The sequence below is a fragment of the Cyprinus carpio genome, chromosome B18, assembly GCF_018340385.1.
Source record: "Cyprinus carpio isolate SPL01 chromosome B18, ASM1834038v1, whole genome shotgun sequence".
NCBI classification, from domain to species: Eukaryota; Metazoa; Chordata; class Actinopteri; order Cypriniformes; family Cyprinidae; genus Cyprinus; species Cyprinus carpio.
Window position 1 is genome coordinate 22,771,686 of NC_056614.1, and position 22,877 is coordinate 22,794,562.

The 22,877-nt window shown below is 36.2% G+C and overlaps 2 protein-coding genes across 3 annotated transcripts in view; one reads left to right on the forward strand and one right to left on the reverse strand.

Annotated features, from left to right (window-relative positions):
- LOC109047070 (C-Jun-amino-terminal kinase-interacting protein 2-like) overlaps positions 1-12,787 on the forward strand; it is a 30,555-nt gene extending 17,768 nt beyond the window's left edge. For both annotated transcript variants that reach the window (XM_042744416.1, XM_042744415.1), the window contains 11 exons: positions 1,663-1,887; positions 1,972-2,050; positions 2,610-2,804; positions 2,982-5,315; positions 6,148-6,223; positions 6,419-6,591; positions 6,795-6,904; positions 7,028-7,150; positions 7,864-7,934; positions 8,069-8,167; positions 9,479-12,787. In XM_042744416.1, the coding sequence (XP_042600350.1) occupies positions 1,663-1,887; positions 1,972-2,050; positions 2,610-2,804; positions 2,982-5,315; positions 6,148-6,223; positions 6,419-6,591; positions 6,795-6,904; positions 7,028-7,150; positions 7,864-7,934; positions 8,069-8,167; positions 9,479-9,551 (3,558 nt within the window). In that variant the 3' untranslated portion in view covers positions 9,552-12,787. The remainder of the gene's footprint in view (positions 1-1,662; positions 1,888-1,971; positions 2,051-2,609; positions 2,805-2,981; positions 5,316-6,147; positions 6,224-6,418; positions 6,592-6,794; positions 6,905-7,027; positions 7,151-7,863; positions 7,935-8,068; positions 8,168-9,478) is intronic.
- A 1,818-nt stretch (positions 12,788-14,605) lies between these two features.
- Positions 14,606-21,033, reverse strand: LOC109046537 (arylsulfatase A-like). The gene is made up of 8 exons (XM_042744417.1): positions 20,622-21,033; positions 19,579-19,819; positions 19,228-19,446; positions 18,069-18,238; positions 17,868-17,992; positions 17,648-17,775; positions 15,486-15,588; positions 14,606-15,394 (listed from the first exon to the last, which is right to left on the reverse strand). The coding sequence occupies exons 1-8, from the start codon at positions 20,843-20,845 to the stop codon at positions 15,099-15,101; spliced, it is 1,506 nt and encodes a 501-aa protein (XP_042600351.1). The 5' UTR covers positions 20,846-21,033; the 3' UTR covers positions 14,606-15,098.
- Between the last annotated feature and the right edge of the window lie 1,844 nt (positions 21,034-22,877).

Below are 22,877 nucleotides of genomic sequence, written 5' to 3' on the forward strand. Positions count from 1 at the left end.
CATTATCCATTCACATCCAGTCTTTGTGCTAAGCTAGGCTAGCGGTGGGTGCGTCAAATAACACTTACAGAACGCACAGAAATGAAAAAGGTATGTATGGACTTATCTAACTCTGGGGGATACTGTGAATAAGCTAAAGTCCCAAAAAGTCGGAGTGTTCCTTTAAGTATTTTATCAAAAATATGAGTCTCACATTTCTGTAATTCTCTTGTATAATTGTCCCATAGACTTCAATTGTGAGCGCATTACTGTAAATAAATTATTGTATTTTTACTAACTGAAGGATGTTTAAATTATTTCCTGTTATAACAACCTCAATTAGTTTTTTTTGTTTTTTTTTTTTATCTAAAATATTCCTTCATTTTTACTTATTTATATATTTATTTCCAAACAACACAATTGTCTGGAAATTCTTGGTGAGCACAAACACAAACACATTCATACATACATACATACATAAATTATGTATTCATACATACATACATACATACATACATACATTTTTTGAGCTGTCTTAAGAAATACAGTCTTTGATTAGATTTCTTATTAATGCCTTTTAAGTTATCCTGCCACTTAAACGATGCAGGTATTGTGGTTCTAAGAAAATTAAAACCCTCCACATTTTCAATGACCTTGCCATTAAATAGTTAATGGCATAACAGCCTTTTAACCCCTTCGAAAGTCAAACACAATTTCCTTTGTCTTAAAGACATTCAATTTCAAATTGTGGGACAACTTCATTCAATCATTGTAGATACCATCTTTCTATAATCATCATTTTCATAATTTTCTGTTATCAAACCAATTATTGTATCATCTGTAAACTTAATTTTTTTTAACTGATTCACTGTGTGAAACACAACCATCAGTGTACATGGAATATACTGTAACACTGGTGACAATACGGAACCTTGTGGAACTCCAGCACTTATTGTTCTATGGCTCGAAATCCTGTTGTTAATTTTGAATACCTGTGCTCTATTGTGAAGACAAAGAGCAACAGCATCCATCGACTGACCTATTAGTATTATAAGCGAATTGGTAAGAATCCAGACAGAATTATATTCTTCAGTACCAATCTCTCAAAGATTTTCAGTACGACCGATGTTAGGGCCACTGGTCTGTAATCGTCTAATCAGCTAATATGCGGCTTTTTTAGCAAAGGAATAATTATAGATGCTTTAAAACATGCTTTAAATTTTAATCCTTTAAACTCATTGTTAGTTTCAGTATTACAGTCGTAAATATATGCTGTATTTTTTATTAAACATATCTGCAAGATAGGGTTTGTTTTTCCTGCAACCACTGATCTATATATATAGTAACATATGTTTCAGAAATTATGGCCTGGCTAGCAGTCAAGTCTTCATCCAGTCCAGGGTGAACATATGGCCCAACTAATGGATGGAACACAACATTAACAGTAGAGAAAAAGGTCATGTTGAATCATGCATGATAGACATGAGAAGCATTGGCTCTTTTTCATGCCGAATGATATTTGTGGATATCGAATTTTTGTGTCACTAGTTCATTCAGTCACCCCTGTTTCAGGCTACATTATTGGTTTGTGGTAATGTTTTACAGTGCTACACCAGATATTTTAAAATTATTTTCAGGTAAAATATTTAAAATCCTTCATTTCTTTTCTTCTTTTTTGTAAAGGACTGCTTAATTCTAGAAAAGAATGATTTCCACCACCCAGTGTGCTCATTCCAAGATGACTTCCAAGAGTTTGAGATGATCGATGATGAAGATGATGAGGAAGAAGAAGAGGATGCAGATCCTGATGCCCCTCCCTCACCATCAGCATCTCCTCCCCCCTCCCCTACTCTGGGCACCCTGAAGAGCCGCCCAACCACTCTGAACCTGACTGCACCAGTTTCCCAGGTACCTCTTATACACACCTGAAATCAGAGTATCAATAAACATATGTTGTCAGTATTTAAACTCTTCTTTTGGTCCTAATCTCAGGACTCCCTGAACAACAACAGCAATGTGTCACCACGAAAGTCAAGCTGGCAGGATTCTCTTCGAAACCCGACTTCACAGGGTAATTGTTGTTTATATATATGTGACCCTGGAGCACAAAACCGGTCTTAAGTCGCTAGGGTATATTTTTAGCAATAGCTAATTTTCTACTGTAAATATATCAAAACTTAATTTTTGATTAGTAATATGCATGGCTAAGAATTCATTTGGACAACTTCAAAGGCGATTTTCTCAGTATTAAGATTTTTTTGCATCCTCAGATTCCAGATATTCAAATAGTTGTATCTCGGCCAAATATTGTTTGATCCTAACAAACCATACATCAATGGAAGGCTTATTTATTAAGCTTTCAGATGATGTATAAATCTCAATTTCGAAAAACTGGCACTTAAGACTGGTTTTGTGGTCCAGGGTCACATATATTTCTAAAACAGAATTTCAAAACTGATTCCAAGATTCCAAAACATATGAACAGATTCCAAAAAAACACTCTATACAAACTCTAACTATTCATACAAATATTGCATCAGAACGTCACTGATCATATTCTTTTGATTAATATCTATTTTGGATATTTCTGTAGCTATAAATGTAGCCCACTGTTTTACTCACCATTTTAGGTTGCTTGTCTCCAAACCACTCTTGCCTTGAGGATGGTTCCCATGTAACTACCACATGCCCAGGGGCTCCAGACACCACCGGCTCTGGCAATGGTACACCCTCAAACCAACCAGGACATTGTGGACTTCATCAGTCACCTGGAAGGCCTCTGCTGTACGACTTTGAGGGCAACAGAAGAGAACGACCTGAATATGGTAAGAAGTCATATTGCTAACGGCTAATCAAAATTAATATAGGCTACAGTATATCCATTATCATGGTGATATTGGTGACATTGGTGACATTTCTCATTTTGTCCTTATCCTTGTCAACTTATCTCAGTTCCCCTCCATCTCTTTTTCTTTCTAAATCTTTCTTGTCTTCCAAACCAGGCTCCTTTGGTCAACATAACTCGTCAAGCGGGTCTGAGGCAACTGAGGTGAAACCTGATGTTGAGGAATCCACTCTAAGTGAGCTTGTTCCCTCAGTGGATGACTGCACTTCTCAGTGCTCCGATACCGAGGTCGACCACGACCTGAATGGTCATACCAAACGTCGACCTTGCCACTCTCGACCCAATGACACTTATACCGTGACTACGGAGACTGCTGATGACCCAGAGCTGGAAAACGATGGCACCAGTAGGTGTCTGTCCTCAACCGCACCTCTTGGTAACGATGCTGAGACTCCGCTTTCAGATGAGGAGCTGGACAAAGAGTTTGACATTGACTTCATAAGTAAGGATACCTATGATCAAACCTGCAAGGAAGATGAGGCGTCTTCTTACATTGAGTTCCCCTGCATTGAACCAGCTGAGTCCATTTCTGTCTCCAGCTACGTGTCGTCCAGTCGATCAGACGTCCTTGACGCTATGGACGAACCTCGAAGCATGCGTCAGGGTCAACCTGCTGCAAATGACACAACTTCTCCTTCATCTGATCCTGGTATCGCCGATATGAATGCCAAACGTTATGCAGAGTCAGACCGCCACAGCGATGACCTTAGCTCTCCTGGATCAGACTCTGATATTGAAGGGGAACTTGAGGCTGCATTTGCATGTGGTCCACTTGCTAATAACATGATTTCTTCCATCTCAGAGACAGAGCTGGACCTTACCAGTGAATCCAGCAGCGGGCGCTCTTCGCACCTCACCAATTCCATTGAAGAAGCTAGCTCCCCAACCTCAGACCAAGAACTGGACCAAGAGCTGGACCCTGAACAGGACAGCAGTGTTGTAGGTCTAAAAGCTTCTCTTCTTCTGGGCCAATCTGAGCCAGTTAAACAAGAACCTTCACCAGGTCTAGACCCCAGCCCAGACATGTTACAACTAGATGATGGCCAAGCTCTGATGGGCCTGCAGAATGTAGATGACGAACAGGATTATGAGCACCAGGCCGATCCAGATGAGACTCTTCCCCCTGCCATCCCCTGTGAGGATAGCGGCTCTCAGCAGCTGTTGTTGAAGATTGAGCCTGACCACAGTCTTGAGAGCTTTAAACGCTCCTTCTATTTGCCGGTTAGCCCCAAACTCATGCCCTCTGTGGACGACTATGATGGTAACAGTGAGGGAGAGTCTGAGTCAGAGTCCGAGGACGAGCTCAGTGAAAACTCTGATTCTCCTTGGCTTCTCAGCAACCTGGTCAACAGGATGATCTCAGAAGGCTCCTACCCAATCAGCTGCCCAGAAGAGTGCCTCAAACGCTCAGCCTCCATCTCTGACACCATCTCACCCTCATCGGACCTGGAAACAGATACTTTCACTGAGATGGATGGCTGCAATTCACAAAAGCAGAAATCGGAAGAAAAGTCACAGGAGGTGACTTCTGAAAAGTCAGAGAAGAGATTGGTTGAAGAGAAGGAAAGAGAAGCTAGCTATGTATCTGACGAGGGACAGAAGGAAAGCAAGAGAACGGACACTTGTCTGTACATGAGCAACCCCACATATGCCAATGCTACACCGGTCTTTACAGAGAGATTTGATACGAGGACAAAGGATTATGAAACGGAGGACTTCTCATCCCAGAACTCATTAAAAAACAAGCAGAAAGAAGAAGAGGAGGAGCCAAATAATGACTTGGTGATGGAGAGAATGAAGGAGCTGGAATCTCCCAGCTTGAGCGAGAGCATAATCAGCGACAAAGACGAGGGACGGGAGACACGGGTCGATCAGATCAGTTTGCAGCGAATCACAGAAGTCAAAAACAGCCTTACGCTGGACCTCCCAACAGCACAGACCAATCACTGTTTCAGTCTTACGTACTCAACAGATAACGATGAAGATGAGCAAGATACCTCCCCTTTCCTGGAGGATCTTCACAAGGTACCTTCACCCTACGGAAACGAGACTTACCTGGACAGCTCCCCACCTATTGACGAAAGTGTGCGAGAGTTGAGGAACTCAACCTCCAACCGGCCCATCGATGACTCCTTGGCATACGATTCAATGAAGTACACCCTAGTGGTGGATGAAAACACAACGCTTGAGCTGGTGAGCCTGAAGCGCTGTACCTCTGTTCTTAGCGAGGACAGTGATGGACTCTCTACTATTTGTGATGAGGAAGTTGTCGATGAAGATGAAGATATTTACGGCCAGGGCCAGACGGAAAGTGGCATGAGACCTGATTTGCTATTAAGCTCCTCTGAAGAAGACTCCTCCCCCGAGGCGGATTTACCTTTCTCAAAGAAGTTCCTCAATGTGTTTGTCAACAGCGCGTCACGGTCCTCCAGTAAGTGAAATTTAACACCATGCACAAAAGATTTAAGGGATAGTTCACTCAAAAAATTACAATTCTGTTATCATTTACTCACCTTCATTTAATTCCAAACCTGTACACAAAATGAAATGTTTTGAAAAATGTGTTCAATCATTTTTGTCCATACAAAGAAATTAAATGTGGTCCAGTATTGTTTTGGACCCCATTAACATTCACAGCATGGACAAAAACAGAAGAGAGAATGTTAAACAGGTTTGGAATGCCATGAAAATGAGTAAATATGATGACAGAATATTTGTTTTTGCGAATGATCCTTTCATTTTGGTTTCTTTGAACGATTTCTTAGTGCCAAAAATCCATCCATTGTTATTGTTTGCTCTCTTGCTGGATTAAACTAACATGACTAACACAGCAACATTTTTGAAGCTACTGTAAAAGTTTAATATACAAATCTGCTCAAGGAGGAAACGCAAAAGAAATTGTTGTATTACTGAAATAAATTACCAAATTAAATTCATTCCCATTCACAGAGCCATTCTGAGTCCTTTTAGTACAGTTTAAGAGATTTAGATGATCATTTTGCATATTTTAGGAGCCTGTCTCGCTGAACAGAAAGGATATTTAATAATCCTAATGAGATGACATCAGAAGATGAAGGATTTTGTGTGACCTGCTTCTAAATGAGTTTTGCAGTCCTCTGTGACACACACACACACACACACACACACACACACACACACACACACACACACACACACACACACACACACACACACACACACTACCTTGGGGCTTATATCTCAGTATACAGTGACATAATGCATCTGCATTATGTGTGTTTCAGGCACAGAATCCTTTGGGCTTTTCTCATGCACTATAAATGGAGAAGAAAGAGATCAGACTCACAGAGCGGTCTTCAGGTGAGCAATACTACCCACACTATAACCTAAATACACCTACAGTAGCTCTAATCAAAAAGCTCCAGTCTGGTTTAAAGTCCAATCACAAACCCTCAAGGAACTCTTCTTTTTCAGTATCTGTTAAAACAGTAAATTGACTGCTCATAATATCTATTGCATGCAATGCAAATGCAAGTTTTAATGCCCACGCTGCAGGTTCATCCCAAGACATGCAGATGAGCTGGAGTTAGACGTTGATGATCCATTATTCATTGAGGAAGAGGAGGATGATTACTGGTACCGTGGGTATAACATGCGCACAGGGGCCAGAGGGATTTTCCCAGCATACTACGCCCACGAGGTTGTTGGCCAAACAAAAGATCTGATGGGTAAGAATTTTGAAAATACAGTGTTTTCAAAATATACATTTTTGGGATTACTGTTTTGGGGGGAAAATATGTATATACTTCTGTAAAAGAGTCCTTCTGGTAAGGAATTTGGGACTGGTTTCTTTTTCTTTGGCCTTCACATCTGGTCTCTTTGTTAAAGCACTTGGTGAGTCAGCATTGTCTGTATACCTGTGTTTCCATAGCAATGAAGAGGAACCCTGCTTGGATGGAAAGCTTCCGAGTGCAGTTCCTGGGTTCGGTGGAAGTTCCTTATCACCAAGGCAATGGCATCCTGTGTGCTGCCATGCAGAAGGTACCGCAAACAGGAAATGTATCATATTGTGCTTTACTTGTGTGAGATGGTACTCAATGAATGCACAATGTTACATCATATGATGCAAACAGGAGCTAATGTGTTTGTTTGTTTGTCTTTCAGATCGCTATGGCAAGGAAGAGGACGGTGCATCTTCATCCCCCATCTATTTGTGAGCTGGAAATAAGCCTGCAGGGTGTGAAACTAGTCATGAGTTTGGATGATGAATATGACTTTTCAGGGGAGGTAAGAGAGAGAGAAAAAGAGAAAAAATGTAAAGGTAAAACTTTTTTTTTTATTTTGCTCTGCTGGAAATGACGAGTTGTCTTGTTTACCCAATCAGCAGTCAGCAATGATTAATTTATTCTGCAAACAAAATATATGATAAATGGAGTTAAAAAGCTAGAAGTATTAATCTGGTCCTCTCATAGACTTTTTAATATTTATTATCATTATTTTTTAATTTATTATTTGGCTACTGAGTCTTCATCTCCTGTGTAAAAAAAAAACAAAAAAACAAAACAAAAAATTATATATATATATATATATATATATATATATATATATATATATATATATATATATATATATATATATATATATATATATATATATATATATATATATATTTAGAAAAAATAAAATAGTACTATTAATTTCTATATGTGCATGACTTTTAATTATAAAAACACATAATTAACACAATATACAGTGACATGACATGTGGCCAAGTGTGGCGTCCCATACTCGGAATTTGTGCTTTGCATTTCACCCATCCAAGTGAACACACACGCACGCACGCACGCATGCATACACACACACACACACACACACACACACACACACACACACACACAAAAACACACATCCTGAGCATACATTGTGAGACTATCTAAATTTCAGCATTTTGCCTGGATTTTGATATTTATTATAATTCCTCTTCTCATTTCTTTTTATAGTTTGACAGATGTAGTCACTTCTTCCAAATGAAAAACATCTCCTTTTGTGGATGTCATCCTAAAAACAACTGGTAAATACACACACATACATTCCCACTTTCAATTTTTTTAGTAAACCCCAAAACAAGTCTTCAAGTCTTAATGCATTTGATCAATTTTGGAAGATTTTGCAGGTCAAAATAAGACTCTGTGTGTCTTTCTGTAGTTATTTTGGTTTCATCACCAAGCACCCGATGCTGAACAGGTTTGCATGTCACGTCTTCGTCTCTCAGGACTCCATGAGACATGTAGCTGAGTGTGTGGGGTGAGTGTAATGCCCTTAAACATCACAATAACATTTACAAGAAACTTGTGACACTGAGAATAGCGAGAAAAGAAGAGCAGAGAAGAGAAGTTAATGAGAGTGATCGGTCTCTGCTTCAGTATCAGAGCACAGGCCAGTCTGCTGTGTGAATTATTAAAGCTTCTCTCTTTTGGAGTCATGGGCCCCTGCAGGAGGCAGCTATCTCTGCCGCATAACATAATATGACCTTATGAACATATACATTATTCAGCCTTATCATTTAGCACAGAAATGAAGGAAAGAAAGTTAAAGAACGGATACAAAAGATGTTTTTATGACAATACTTTGTTTTCATCATTAATAACAAGACAGAAGCTCATCAACCTGCACACTTGTACAGACGCACAGCTTTAGTTTTCTATAGAGTTGTTGAAATTATTCATTATTATAATTATTGCACACTTTATGCGATGTAGTTAGCTGGTGTGACTAGCTTCTGTGTTATAGTGTGTGCTGGGCTTAAATAGACTTAAATGGATCTTTTTAATATTATAATTTAAATAATAATTTTAATATTATTTAAAGAAGTATTATTGAAATAATTATCTAAATCCTGGTTGATTGTGACCAAATTGTTCAGAATTTGCCTGAAAAAAAAAAAAAAAAAAACCCAGACAAACAAAATAAATAAGTATTTTTTAATAAATATATATAAAAATATATTTATAAATATATAAATTTATTTTAATAATAAATAAGAAAAACATAATTTACAAATAAAATATAAATAACAGATAAATACAATTATTATAGTTAATTAGTCAATTTGACATCAAAATTGACCTTATTTAGTTTATTTAAATCCTGGTTTATTGTGAACAAACTGGTTCGGAATTTGTCTGAAAAAACAAAAAAACAAAAAGCAAAATATGACATCAAAATTTAATTTATTATTTAATTCCTAAATATGATGAATATACTAAAACTATAATAACCCTCATAACTATAAATATATATGAAAGGTAATGATAGTTTTAGTAGTTATAGTTATATTATAGTTATTACAGCTAAATGTGAATAAATACATTTTAGTTATTTGTTAGTCCATTTGACATCAAAATTGAACTTATTTAATGTATTATTTAATCCCTAAATATGATCACATTGGTTTGATCAAATATATATGTATAGTTGTCTCAGCTAAATGTGAAACCCTACCATTTTTAGCAATACATGACCAATACAATACACAAGCAAAACAAAACGCTGTTCACAAAGCGCAACACACGAGTGTAAGTTCTGATCTCGTATGTCTCTGTGTGCTTGTTTCAGACGGGCGTTCCAGGAGTACTACCAAGAGCACTTAGAATACGCCTGTCCTACCGAAGATATCTACCTTGAGTAAAAGAGGAAAAGGGTAACCATGGTAACTGCTGTCCCTCACGACAGATGTCTGTTCCTGGGCTTGGCCACTACGGGGCGCCTGGCAGCCTTCTCAAATGTAACATAGGCCTCATCTCTTTATTCTCTTCCTCAGTTTCTCTTGTTCTCTCGACATGAACTGAGCTGAATACTCTACATAGGCTCTTAGTGGTCTGTCTGTTTATTTCAGTGTTCATCAGTTCATTTATTCTCTTCATTGAGATGGATTGCTTGTTTAACTTTTCTACTATATAATTAAGGACATGGTTTTGGGGTGGATACATCACTTCGATTCCTTTTTTTTAATATAGTCCTGGTGTAGAAAAGGCAAAATATGACTTCACATGTTTGATTGCATGGCTTTGAGGGTTATGCTCACAAACACACACATACACACACACAATGTCTAAAAGCGAAAGGTGGTTTGAATCTGAAGACCAGGATTGTTTGTAAATATGTATTTGTCTGATTCTGATACATTGCTGTACTGGGTTTGTACTTAAAAGGCCAAGGCAGTAGGACGTGACCTGGAGTCGTTGATAGGTCTACAGATTGTCTGTTCCGATGTAGTAGAAGGTTTCTGATTTTACCGTGATGTAAATACTGTACAAATAGGGATGACTGTAGGTGAAAACAGATGCTTCATTACATCATGGTATGCAAGTATCCTGCGCCATCTGTCTGAGAATGAGAAAGTGGGACGGATTGCAGGTCGGCAGGCTGGGTGTACAGTAGATGAATCTAAAGATGGTTTGGTGAATCTCATCAAGTCATATCTGGAAAATATTTGGCCCCAAAATCACAAAGATGTTGTGCAAAGATGATGACTTTTTGCAACTGTTACATTATTTTCATCTAAATTTTTAACATCCACAGTTACTGTAATGCATCCAGATATTTCAATAATTAATAATTATTAATTATTTGCAATGCCATTGTGACATTACCATCACAGTTAAACACCCACAATTACAGTAATGCATCCAGAAGTTTTAGTTTTGGGTTTATGTATAGTGTTAGTTGATTTTCATTATTGATTCTCAGTTCTCAGAATTAATGATTCTTATACAGAAATAAAAATATTCCTCTCAATATTTTTATTTTAAATCAGCATGCAATTAAGGCTTTGCTACAAATATTACCATTAAATATAAATAATTTACAATGGGTATATCATTAATTAATACCAATATTATTAATATAATAATAATGATATTTTTATTATAGTTGTTTTTAATTTAAAAAATAATAATACAAAATTATTTTTATTTATTTATTTAGCTTTACATTATTGGAGGATGAGGTGATGAAATGTGCTTAAGTGTCATAATTTACAGTGATTATGTCATTAATTAATCTCAATATTTATTAATATAATTATTAATAATAATAATAGTCATATTGTTGTTGTTAGTATTTATTTATTTATTTTTTAGCATTACAGTAACAAAGGGTGAGGTGAGGGAATGTGCTTACTTGTCATGAAACAATCATAATATAGGATTTATTTTCTTCATGCACATTTTTTTTTTTTTTTTTTTTAATTTTGGGGTAAAATATTACTGAGATATCGACTTTGTAGGATTCATCTGGTTGGCTATGGTATACCTCAGTCCTTTGGGCATTCAGTCAAATAATATTTCTCCAGCTCTCAAACCTTGTATGATTGTCAGGTTGGACTGATGCTTTTAGCTTTAAAGCCTGATATACAGTAGCTCACCTCTCATGCTTTGAACGTTTGCAGGTAGAAACTTCAGAGAGATATGATGCTTATAGAGAGCCAGTAAAATGAAAGTCCCCGTTCGCTGGGAAACACACTGAATGCAGGAATGTTTTTCCGATTGGACTGGATAATTTAATCCAGTAATCTGCAGGACAAATATTGCTTTGTATTACACCGATAAAGAATAAAATTCCCCAATTCTGTCCTGTGAAGCAGATGTATGTAGGTACCATGTGATTATATAATAAGCTCAGGACATCGTTTTGTCTCTCTGAGTCAGTCACAGATGCCGATTGTCCTGACCTTGACCGGCACTGCTGAGACTGAACAGAGCAGATTCCTCTGCTGGCTTCACACAATAATCATCACGTACAATAATATTTACCTCATTCAGTCTGATGAATGGAGTCCATGATCCACGATCATGATGCAAAGGCATTCAGGTAATATAACAGGAAAATGCGTGTAGTTTTATTTAAAACTGGCTAAGATGTGGACATGGATAGGTCAGATTTATGAAGAGATGGCATATTTAAATTTGTGCTCTTATATTGCACATTTTGGCAAAACATCTGACTTTTTTGTGCCCACTGCACTGCGGTATACTAGTATGCATAGTATGGTAATAATGCTATTTTGAACGCAGCCCAGTGTTCCCTGCACACGTGACTTTATCCTCCAGCAGCCTGCAATCTGTTTCCATGGTTACCCGTTCATTTATGATGGTGACACTCTCACGGAAGGAATTTTATGTTTTAAATGTGTCTTGTTTTCAGTTAGATTGCTGTAAATATTCTAGAGTCAGGATCGCCATGCTGTGTCCTTTCTGTCGAGTATGTTATTGAGATAAATATGTACATTTAAAAGAAATAATAATGTTGATGATAACAATCTCACAACCAAAAGCCAACTGTGATGGGGTGAAAATATATAAATAGCTTTGAATTAGTATTTGTATCTTTCCTTTATCTGCTTATCATTGGTATACATCTGCTGTTGGATGTGTGGTCAGTCACCATGTGCGGACATTCTAACTATCAGACCTTCATTCACAAACAGACACACATCGAAAGCCCAAAAACTCACTCGTCAATCAGCAATCATTTATATCAATCAGACCTCTAAATCCTTAGTTATGACTGTTACATGACATTTTTTCTGTGTTCATAAGGTAAATGAATATCTTGAATATTTAAGCCATCAATTTAGCAATTTGTAGTGACAAATTGGCTGTGAAACCCCTAACACTTTCAGGCAGAGCATCTAATACTTCTTGATCACTTAAGCTTGGGTAGCTGAAATACAAAGTTCTGGGCTTAACATACATAATTCAGTCCTTCACTGTATAACAGAAACCGCTTCAGTATGACAAAACTATGTATCTTGTATGTTTAAAAATGACAACTTGTAAAGAAAAAACAAAACAAAAAAAATCTCACTGCCTTGTCATGGATTTGGTCTTCTGAATAAAATAATATATGCTTGATGTCTCCAAAGTGTTTCTGAGAAGTGTTATTTTAGAATCTATTATAGTTTTTATTATTTTTAAATTCAATTTTATTTTTATATTTTCTGTTTTCATTTGAATTTCATTTGAGTTGTTTTAATCATTTTTATAATTTATTTAAAAAAAATTATCTATATAGTTTCATTATTTTTTTATTGCAATTTAGTTTATTTTGGTACACGAGACATGTTCTGAAAACATATCTTAAATAAAATAAGTTTTAACTTTCATTTTATTTCAAGCTACATTTTTTTTTAATGGTTTAAATTTTATTTTCAGTTAACTATAATAACTGTGTTTCTGAGTTTATTTGGCAAAGGTGAGACTTCGCCGCTTGTGGGACTGATGCTGGTGGACAGCAGCTCTGTAAGTTCTCTCTGTCATGTTTGTCATCTACATGTTAGGCTGCCTTTAAAGGGATAGTTCACCCGCAAATGAAAATTTCTGTCATTTATTACTCACTCTCATGTTGTTCCAAACCTGTAAGACCTTTGTTCATTTTTGGAACACAAATTAATTTATTTTTGATGAAATCCGAGAGTTTTCTGACCCTGCATAGACAACAACACAACTACCACGTTCAAGGCCCAGAAAGGTAGTAAAGACATTGTTAAAATAGTCCATGTGACATCAGTGGTTCAACTGTAATTTTATTAAGCTACGAGAGTACTTTTTGTATGCAAAAAAACAAAAATAACTTTATTCAACAATTTCTTCTCTTCAGTGTCAATCTTTGATGCACATTAATGAGAGTACCCTAATGCAAATAAATTGAGATTTATACACCGTCTGAAAGCTGAATAAATAAGCTTTCCTTTGATGTACGTTTTATTAGGATAGGACAATATCTGGCCAAGATACAACTATTTGAATATTTAGAATCTGAGGGGTGCAAAAAATCTAAATACTGAGAAAATCTCCTTTAAAGTTGTCTTTAAAAACAAAAGTTTTTATATATTTATGGAACAAAAACAACGTTTTGATATATTTCCGGTAGGAAATTTACAAAATATCTTCATGGAACACGATCGTTACTTAATATGCTAATGATTTTTGGCATAAAATAAAAATCAATAATTTTGACCCGTACAATGTTTTTTTTTTTTTTTGGCTATTGCTAAAAATAAACCCCAGCGACTTAACACTGGTTTTGTGCTACAGGGTCACATATAATGTGGTAATATACATTTAATTACTATATTAATATAAGCATTTTTCCATATTCCCTAGTAAATGGGTTGCCATTCAGCAAGTTCAGCCTTGTACACGTATGACGAGGAGGAATAAAATATCTTAAGACCTGTGCTCTTTAACTTTCTTTTATTTTTAAAAATCACTCTATAATTACGATTCAGTGTTAAAAGCAGGCTGATAGTGAATGAAACTCAAAAAAGTACCACATAAACATTCATACATTTGTACTTAAAAATACACATCGTTCATAATTGTAATACTTCATAGCAGGGCTGCACGATTATGACAAAAATCATAATTGTCGATTATTCCCTTAAAATTGCAATTGCGATTATTAATTACGATTATCACAGTTTACATTGAATGATGTTTATACCATTGTTTGATGCAACTGCAAGACGTGTTTTTATATGAAAATAAACAAGCTGAAAACACAATAACTGAAAAATCTTTAGTGCTTTTCTATAGTATTAAGCCTCAAATGTCAAATATACATCAGATTGGTTTCTATAAAAAAAAAGTAAAAATATGAATGGTATTATAATGCTGTACTAAAACTAAAACAATGGAAAAACCCTTAAGATAACGTAAAAAGAAAAAACAAACAAACATATTTTAAGCAGAATAACATAAGAGAACGACTGCGTAATTGTGGCATCCATAATTGTAATCGCAATTAGAAATTTGATTAATTGTGCAGCCATACTTCACAGTATAGCTCCTCTATTCCCTTTGCAGCCAGTCACAGTTAACAGCCTATTATTATATCAGTGAACTAGTCAGAGCCACATTATGGTCTGCAAACTGAGAGATAAGTGAGAAAATCAATAACACCGCTTTTAGCATTCATACTATTATGCTATGCATTAACTGGAGTATTTGTGGACAAGAAAAGCAACAGGATCAACTTCATTTTTTATAAAATCATTTCAGTTGTTTTCCTTCAGCAAAGAACCTAAACAAGATTCCAGAAAAGTTATGCTTTTTCATTGCAATTTGCTTTGAGAAGAAAATCAATGGAAGATTGCAAACACAATCAGTCTTTCGGCGGTCTTGTGAATTGTAATTTCATGATCTGGCAGTGTGCCGGCCGGCCGCTGCTTCCATTAAAGTGCAGAAGTGCAGCGGCAGCATGTGGGTTTAGGGGTGCAATTAGGAATGCAGCAGGGCTCGAGTGCAGAGTCTCTCCCTTTGGCAATCTCACTCTCGCCAAACACCATAGAAGCCTCAAACTGCTCCTTGACGGCCTGGATCTGCTTGAGCACAGAGTCCCATTCGGTACTGTTAAGGTTATAGTTTTCTGATGGGTCTGCCTCTAAGTTATATAGTAAAGGAGGATCATGGTGCTTGAGCAACAGTGACGAGCAGTTGCTGTCTGGTGTGCTCTGACTGTGAATTGCACCTGAGTTATGGGGAAAAAGACATAACAGAAATAAACAGGAAGGTGAGGTAGGAAGGTGAGGATTATAGAGTCTAAGCAATGGTGAACTTACCCTGTGTATGGTAATGTGCTTTGAAATTTTTCCATCTCACTGCAAACACGCTATACTTCTCAGTTGGAACAATCGGGTAGTAAAAGATGGTCTGTCTTTCACTCTGAAACATCAATAACAAGGTTTTTAAAGCACAGGCTCATTGGCAGAGCTTGTTCAGGGTAAAATAGTAAATAATGAAGTAAAATAAATAATGACAGAGATATTTGGTTAACTATTCATTTAACCATTTTAAATAGTTATACATAGTGTCTCGAAAATCTAGCAAAATACACTGTAAAAAAATACTAAGGTTCTGTGGTGCTGTGCTTAAAGATGTATGTCTAATGGATGTATATGTAGGTTACCTATTCAAAAATAAAGCAGACTGAATGCAAGATGCATAGAAAAAATAAATAAATAATAATAATAATAATAATAATAATAATTACACACACACACACACACACACACACACACACACACACACACACACACACACACACACACTAGGGCTGGGTGGTGTGACGGTATGTGGGTGTTTCCTCAATCACGATATTAGATTTTTCATATCACGATTATTGTGGTCGTAAGAATTCACAATATCGATATATCGTGATATCTATAGAAACCTTGGGAGGAAAAAGATATCAGTCAAATTATTTTTTACTTTTTTATTGAGTTTTTCTTTTTCACCCAACAAAAATAAGGATACTGATAAACGCAGAGCACAAGAATCTGGCTTTCTCCGTCTTCTTTGAAGCTCCTATGAAATAACAAGAGAGAAAATATAGTCAAGTTCAACAGTATGATGAATAAATATTAATGGTAACACTTTACAATAAGATGTCATTTATTAAAATTTATGTATTAACTAACATGAATGAACAATGAACAATACATTTATTACACAATTTATTAATCTTTGTTAATAAAAATCGAGTCATTCATTGTAGTTCAGTGCATTAATGTTTACAAACACAACTTGTGATTTTAATAATGCATAAGTAAATGTTGAAATTAACATGAACTACGATAAATAAATGCTGTGGAAATATTGTTCATTATTATTTATATATGCTAACTAATGTAATTAACTAATGTTAGCTAATGAATCTTATTGAAGAATGACCGTAGATGAGGCATTAAGTGCATGGAACTGCGACCAACTTAACATTTTACAGAGTTTAATGTAGCAATGTGGTCGCTCAGTTTTTCAAGATCAGTTTTAATCGTGTAACTGATAATAGATTTGAACAAAGAAATACAGTGTGACTAAGCACAGGCCATATTTATTGCAAATACAAATATAAGACGAATAAAGAAAACGCGGTACTTATTAAAATAATCACCCTTTACTTAAATATATGAACACAGAAAACCGCTGTTAACAGATTAATATAACATTTCCCATTCTATGACTAGTAAAAAAAATGGCAACTTACTCTGATGAACACGGCTCTCCTCGGAGTAGCTGAGCGCTGTGTCTTCTTGTGTGACAGGTGTCAGCGTTAAGGCACAATACTGCCACCTGGGCACTCAACCAGGTACTGGCGCTGGATAACTTACGCTTTGAATATCACGGTTATCTACAAAAAACTTAAAATATTGCGGTTATCGCTAGTTCTGATATATCGTCACACACTAAATTGACATGAAATTGATAACTGTTGCTTTGAATATCACGGTTATCGTCAATACCGGTATATCGCGACACCCCTAATACACACTACTCTTCAAAGGTTTGAGGTCAATATGATTTTTTTTTTTTTTAAGAAATGTGTACTTCTATTGTGCAATGATGCGTTAAAATGATCGAAAGAGACACTAAAGGTTTCTACAATGTTAACAATTTTTATTTTAAAAACAATCTAAACTTTTTATTCATCAAATAATCCTGAAAAAACATGTCTCTGCTTCCACAAAGATGTAGAAGTAGCACAAAAAGAAATACTTCTTGAGCATATTAGAATGATTTCTGAAGAATAATGTGACTCTCAAGACTGTAGTAATGATGAAAAATATAAAAAAAAAATATCATGAAAAAATTTCTTACAAACATTACCAAGCCCAAACACTAATGTATGAAACATGTTTTACAAATCTTACCAAGCCCAAACACTAATGTATGTATATATGCATGCATGTAAATATATTTCACTTTTGATCATTTTGTCTCTTACCGCTCCGTGATTCAACAGGATGTTTGTCATGTCGACCCCGTCCAGTTGAACGTCAGGTAACGCAGCTCCAGCCAGTTTGGCAAAGGTGGGCAGAATGTCCAAAGAGCTGGCCAGAGCACGGGTCACACCTTTGAATGATGGGAATACAAAGTAAATGTCTTAAATTCTACAAAAACATTGTATATTTCTTATAGCTGGATTCAGACACCGGGCTGTTTACCTGGTTGGATGGATCCAGGCCAATAAGCGATGGCCGGCTCTCTCATTCCTCCTTCATAAGTTGTGCCTTTGCCACATTTCATCAGACCTGCGTTTCCCCCACGAGACTTCCGCATAAGCTCTGGCCTGCGAACGCACACATATATAGATGTTAAGAGAGAAACAGAAATGCACAAAGCATGGACTAAGGAGAAACACCTACCCGTTGTCACCAGTAAAGAAGACGAGAGTGTTGTTGATCACCCCCGTCTCCTCCAGAGTTTGCAGAATCTTCCCCACAGTGCCATCAAACTCCATCAAAGCGTCACCAAACGGCCCTCGCGGAGACTTCCCTGCATAGTCTGCGCCTGCATACTGAGGGTAGTGTGTGTGCTGGAGAGACGAGATCAGGCAGAAAGTCATCAAATACATACTTTGAGTGTGTTTCTAAAAGATCATTACATATTCTGAAACCAAAAATCCCACTTATTTGGAATATATTGTGTAAATCTTTCAAGAAAGACCTACTATGAGCTTTGAGATGGTTAAATGATGCTGAACCCTATAGAAACCTATAGCGATTATCACTTCTCATTTTAATTTATTTCAATTTAAAAAAAAAAAAAAAAAATCACCCCAAAAAAAAAATCTTTACGATTTAACTTAATTATCTATTAATCTTAATTGTTTAGTTCATTTATAATTATTTAATTTTGTTCAAGTCATGTTTATTCTCAGTGAAGACCTACACTGCCCACAATCCTCTTTGGCTCGTCCAATCAAAAAAAAAAAAAGTCACTGTTGCCAAGGAAATTGGAATTGTGCCAAAAGACTCCTATGAAGCATTGCAAATGACATAATCAAGTAATCCTCCCTAAACTCCCAAACAACTTATATTTTTGTATATTTTAATATTTTGCACAAAAAAATAAATACAAATTCTATCTATCCATCTACCTATCTATATTTTTTTTTAAATTGCAATATCCGCAATGCTTTATGGGATGCCTTGACTGCCTTCATAAAATAATTTAAAAACGACCATTTAATTTCATAGCACCTTTTTCTGACACTCTCAACTCATTATTTAAAGCATTTTTATCCAAAGTTAGAATTACATTTATTATAAATACTTTACATAATTATTTTCTCAATAACAAGCATTATAAGAAACATTATACTGTAGAAATAGTACTCCTTTTTAAACTCTTTTAAACATATGCGAGCAATTGCATAAAACATTACAAAAATGATTTACATTTTCATTTAGTCATTTATCAGATGCTTTTATCCAGAGCGGACGATAGAAGCAATCAAAAATATCTAAGTGCTGTGAGAAGTCTTGGTTCGTTTATTTGATTAAGACTGTTGTTTTGACTCACGTGTGAAGGATAGTACAGGAAGAACGGGCGGTTATTTCGGACAGCATCACTGATGAACTGAGAGGCGAATTCGCTGTAGGCCTTCTCGAGCTGCAGGAAGTCTACAGGCTGCTGCTTGATGTTCTCATTAAGAATGAGAGGTACAGTTACAACACCCTGATCACAGAAGCCATAGCACTTCACATCCGGAGGGAAACACGTCAGATTCTGACAGGGACCCTTTGATAGAGAGAAATTTTGCAATGATGAAAGACTCTAACATTCAGAAATCAGATGACACGCCTGCATTAAATATATATATTTATATATTCCTTGGTGCTTTCCAGATATAATTCAAGAAAACATAATGACCTGGTCGTGTGAATATGGGATACCGAGATAATTGTCAAAGCCCTGTCGGGTGGGCAGGTAAGTGCCATTCAGCCCGACGCCCAGGTGCCACTTGCCCACTATGGCTGTAGTGTAACCCTCAGACTTCAGCACCTCTGCGATAGTGGTCTCGTTGAGCGGGAGACCCCCTTTTGAGGCCGGATACAGCACACCCGGATAGATGCCGGAACGAGTCTGATAGCGGCCCGTCAGCAAGGCTGCCCTGGACCAAAAAACAGCACAATAAATCATTATCAGAGGGTGAATTCTAACCAGGCCGATTATGATATTGGTTAATTGATAGTAAGATAAATGGAAGGTTACCTTGAGCACATTGCATTTATCATGCAGTCTGCAGTGTATGTACAATTTTATACAGAAATGTTCTGCTTTGCATACAGAAAATACAAATACTGTGCATAGTATACATTTTAAATGATGCAGAAATAGAAGGCCTATTAGTAGTATGTTTATGATATTATCGAACCAAAGTCGGTGAATATTACCTTGCATTCTGGCGCCATCTTCTGTGCCAGACACTATATTATCAGATATGTATTGTGTCGGTGACAATATAAGATTTCTAATCAGTTTCACAATTAATTAAAGAGACAGCGTTTTTATGATCGCCAAATAAAAACTAAAATAAAATTATTATTAATAATAATAACATAAATAATAAGCATGCTAGTAATGTTTTTAAAATAATAATAAAAATAATTGTATAATTACTGCAGAAATAGTAGACCTACTAGTTGCACAGTTTATTATATATATAAACCATCTAGAAATCTAATAACTTCAAAAAAAACTTCAGACCAGCCTAAAATGACTACATATAAACTATATAAAATAGCAATAATAATGATTTATGAATAATATTTGCAATTTCTCATTTCATTACATCAAAAACATGGAGGCTGGAAGGTGATTTAAAGATTCTCAAAAGAAGTGTACAAATGAGCAAAAATGAAATAATAGGCTGGATAACAAGTGGATTTGGTAAATGATGCATTTGGTTTTACCTGGAAGGGCTGCACACGGGGCTCGTGACGTAGAAGTCGGTAAACCGGAGCCCGTGCGCTGCTAGTCTGTCTAGATTCGGGGTGAGAGAGCTCGGGTGTCCAAAACAGCCCAGATCACCGTAACCCAAATCATCGGCGAACAACAGCACGAAGTTTGGCGGCGACGCGCGAGCACACTGAGCTGTGATCAGTGCAAACAACGCCATTACGCGCATTAAAGCCATTACGCAGCTTACAAAATCTTTACAACTTATAAAAAACGTTATCCAAGTAGCATGACAGCTCCTGTTCTGTTTGTTATGAATAAACGCTTTGTTCTGAGCGTCAAGTTCATTCCTTTCCTCGCAGCTTTATTTCTGTCATTTCCATCTTGCTTTGATGTTTGTCCCGTGTTGATCATGTGATCACTGACACGTGGTCAGGGGGCTGATGGGATATGTGGTTTATTATTCAGAAACGGCGTGCAAGTGCATCATGAAGTTAGCTTTGAATAAATGTTTTGCACGGGTTATGATGTGTATATGTGTTTTCGAAATTTGTTGTTTGTAAGCAACAACATCGACAACATTCTTCAAAACGTCTCAACGTGTTTTCCATTGAAAAAGAACGACGTCTGCAGCAACATGATGGTGAGTAAATATTAATATTAGACTATTTCCATATTTGTGTGGGCTGTGACTCGATTTAATGTGTTTAATTAGGATATAAGCATTCTCATTAAAAACAGTAACAAAAACTAATAATCGCAAATAAAATTGCGCAATTTTCATGCAAATATAAATCTTACCATTAAAATGTCAAGCGTTTATCAAGGGGAATGATTTAAAATGGTGTGTTTGTGTCTATTATTTCACTAAGAAATTGCATTGGGGTCCAAAAGTTTCAAACCCAAAAGTAAAATGCATTTGCGTTCTTTACTATGCTACAGATTTTGTCATTATGATTATATTATCAATATCATATCAACAATTTTAGTGAACAATTAAATTATTTTTTTAATAATGATTTCAGATTTTCTTATTAGCTGTGTGGTAGGCCACCTTTTTGCTTTAATGAAAGCAGGACTCAAAATTACATAGTAATAATGGCATTATTATTTGAGAATGTTTCCAAGAACATGGAGTTGACAATATCAATTTCATGAATGTATTTAAGTCCTATTTTGGTCTCAGCCTGCTGAGAAAAAACCCCCCCAAAAAAACCAAACATCAGAATTTGTAATGGTTTTACTTGTTATAATGGGAATTGTATTGGTTTTAATGGAAACTGTAATGTTCCCTGTGGATCTCTACTGGAAATGTGTCACCTTTTATTAGTGGCTTGTTAAAACCAGTACATCCTAATGGAATATGTTCTAAACACACTACAGGATGATGATGATTTAATGATGATTGATTGTTTGTAATATTTGTAGTGGTATTTGTACTGTAGTGGAAATTTCTGTGATGGTTGCTATTTTTATTTATTTATTTATTTTTTTAGCAGGGATTGTTTTGGCTTTAATTATTTATATTAAATAATTATGGTTAAATTTATTAAATTAAATGTTATTGACCAACCAATGGCAGGTCATTTAATCTGTCATAATCATAAACTTCACCTTCAACGTGGTGTTAGGCTAACTGCAGTCTTCTGTGGATGTTTATAAAGCATTTCATTGCCAGTAAGCGCAGCTCTTGCTGTGTAGATGCACACAGGACTCGTAAAACTATATTTGGACTGCTCTGCAAAAGTCCAGTCTCACTTGAAAGGACAATCTGTTTGCAGTTCTGTCCTCTACCACTGTGGGTCCCTGTTTCATAAGCTCTGGGGCTCACTGTATTCTCAAAGCACACTGGAGCTGCAGCGATTGATGGCTTCGATCATTAATACCTCATTAGAGGCAGTGAGAGCAGGGGAGCAGTGTCCAGCCGCTGTCCTTTACATCACCCTGTGCTTGCTTTGCTTGTGATACAACGTGACAATCAGTCAATTAAATGAATGGGGGATAAAATAGATTGCTCCACTAGCTGGAGGAGGTGAACGTCAGTGCCGATTTTCAGGGAGAAAGGGAAATCTAACACGCTCTGCATTTGAATTGCATGCCTTCACAGTTCACACGCACAGAAGAGATGGGTGGTTAGACGCCCTTACCTGAAGAAGATTTAAGTGCAGGAGTAAGAAATATTACAAAATCAATACCCTTGAATTAGGAAATGCCAAAAATATGCAGACTTGTAGAATTAATTAACATAATGGCCTCTGTTCAAAGCATTT

What these genes read in the sequence shown, in the direction of transcription:
- LOC109046537 (XM_042744417.1), bottom strand. Translation starts at nt 20,845, where the DNA reads ATGGCTTTAATGCGCGTAATGGCGTTGTTTGCACTGATCACAGCTCAG. An exon ending in TCCTGTACTATCCTTCACAC is followed by an intron (nt 18,239 to 19,227) that starts GTGAGTCAAAAC and finishes TCGTCTCTCCAG; the next exon opens with CACACACACTACCCTCAGTA. An exon ending in TTCTTTACTGGTGACAACGG is followed by an intron (nt 17,993 to 18,068) that starts GTAGGTGTTTCT and finishes GTGCGTTCGCAG; the next exon opens with GCCAGAGCTTATGCGGAAGT.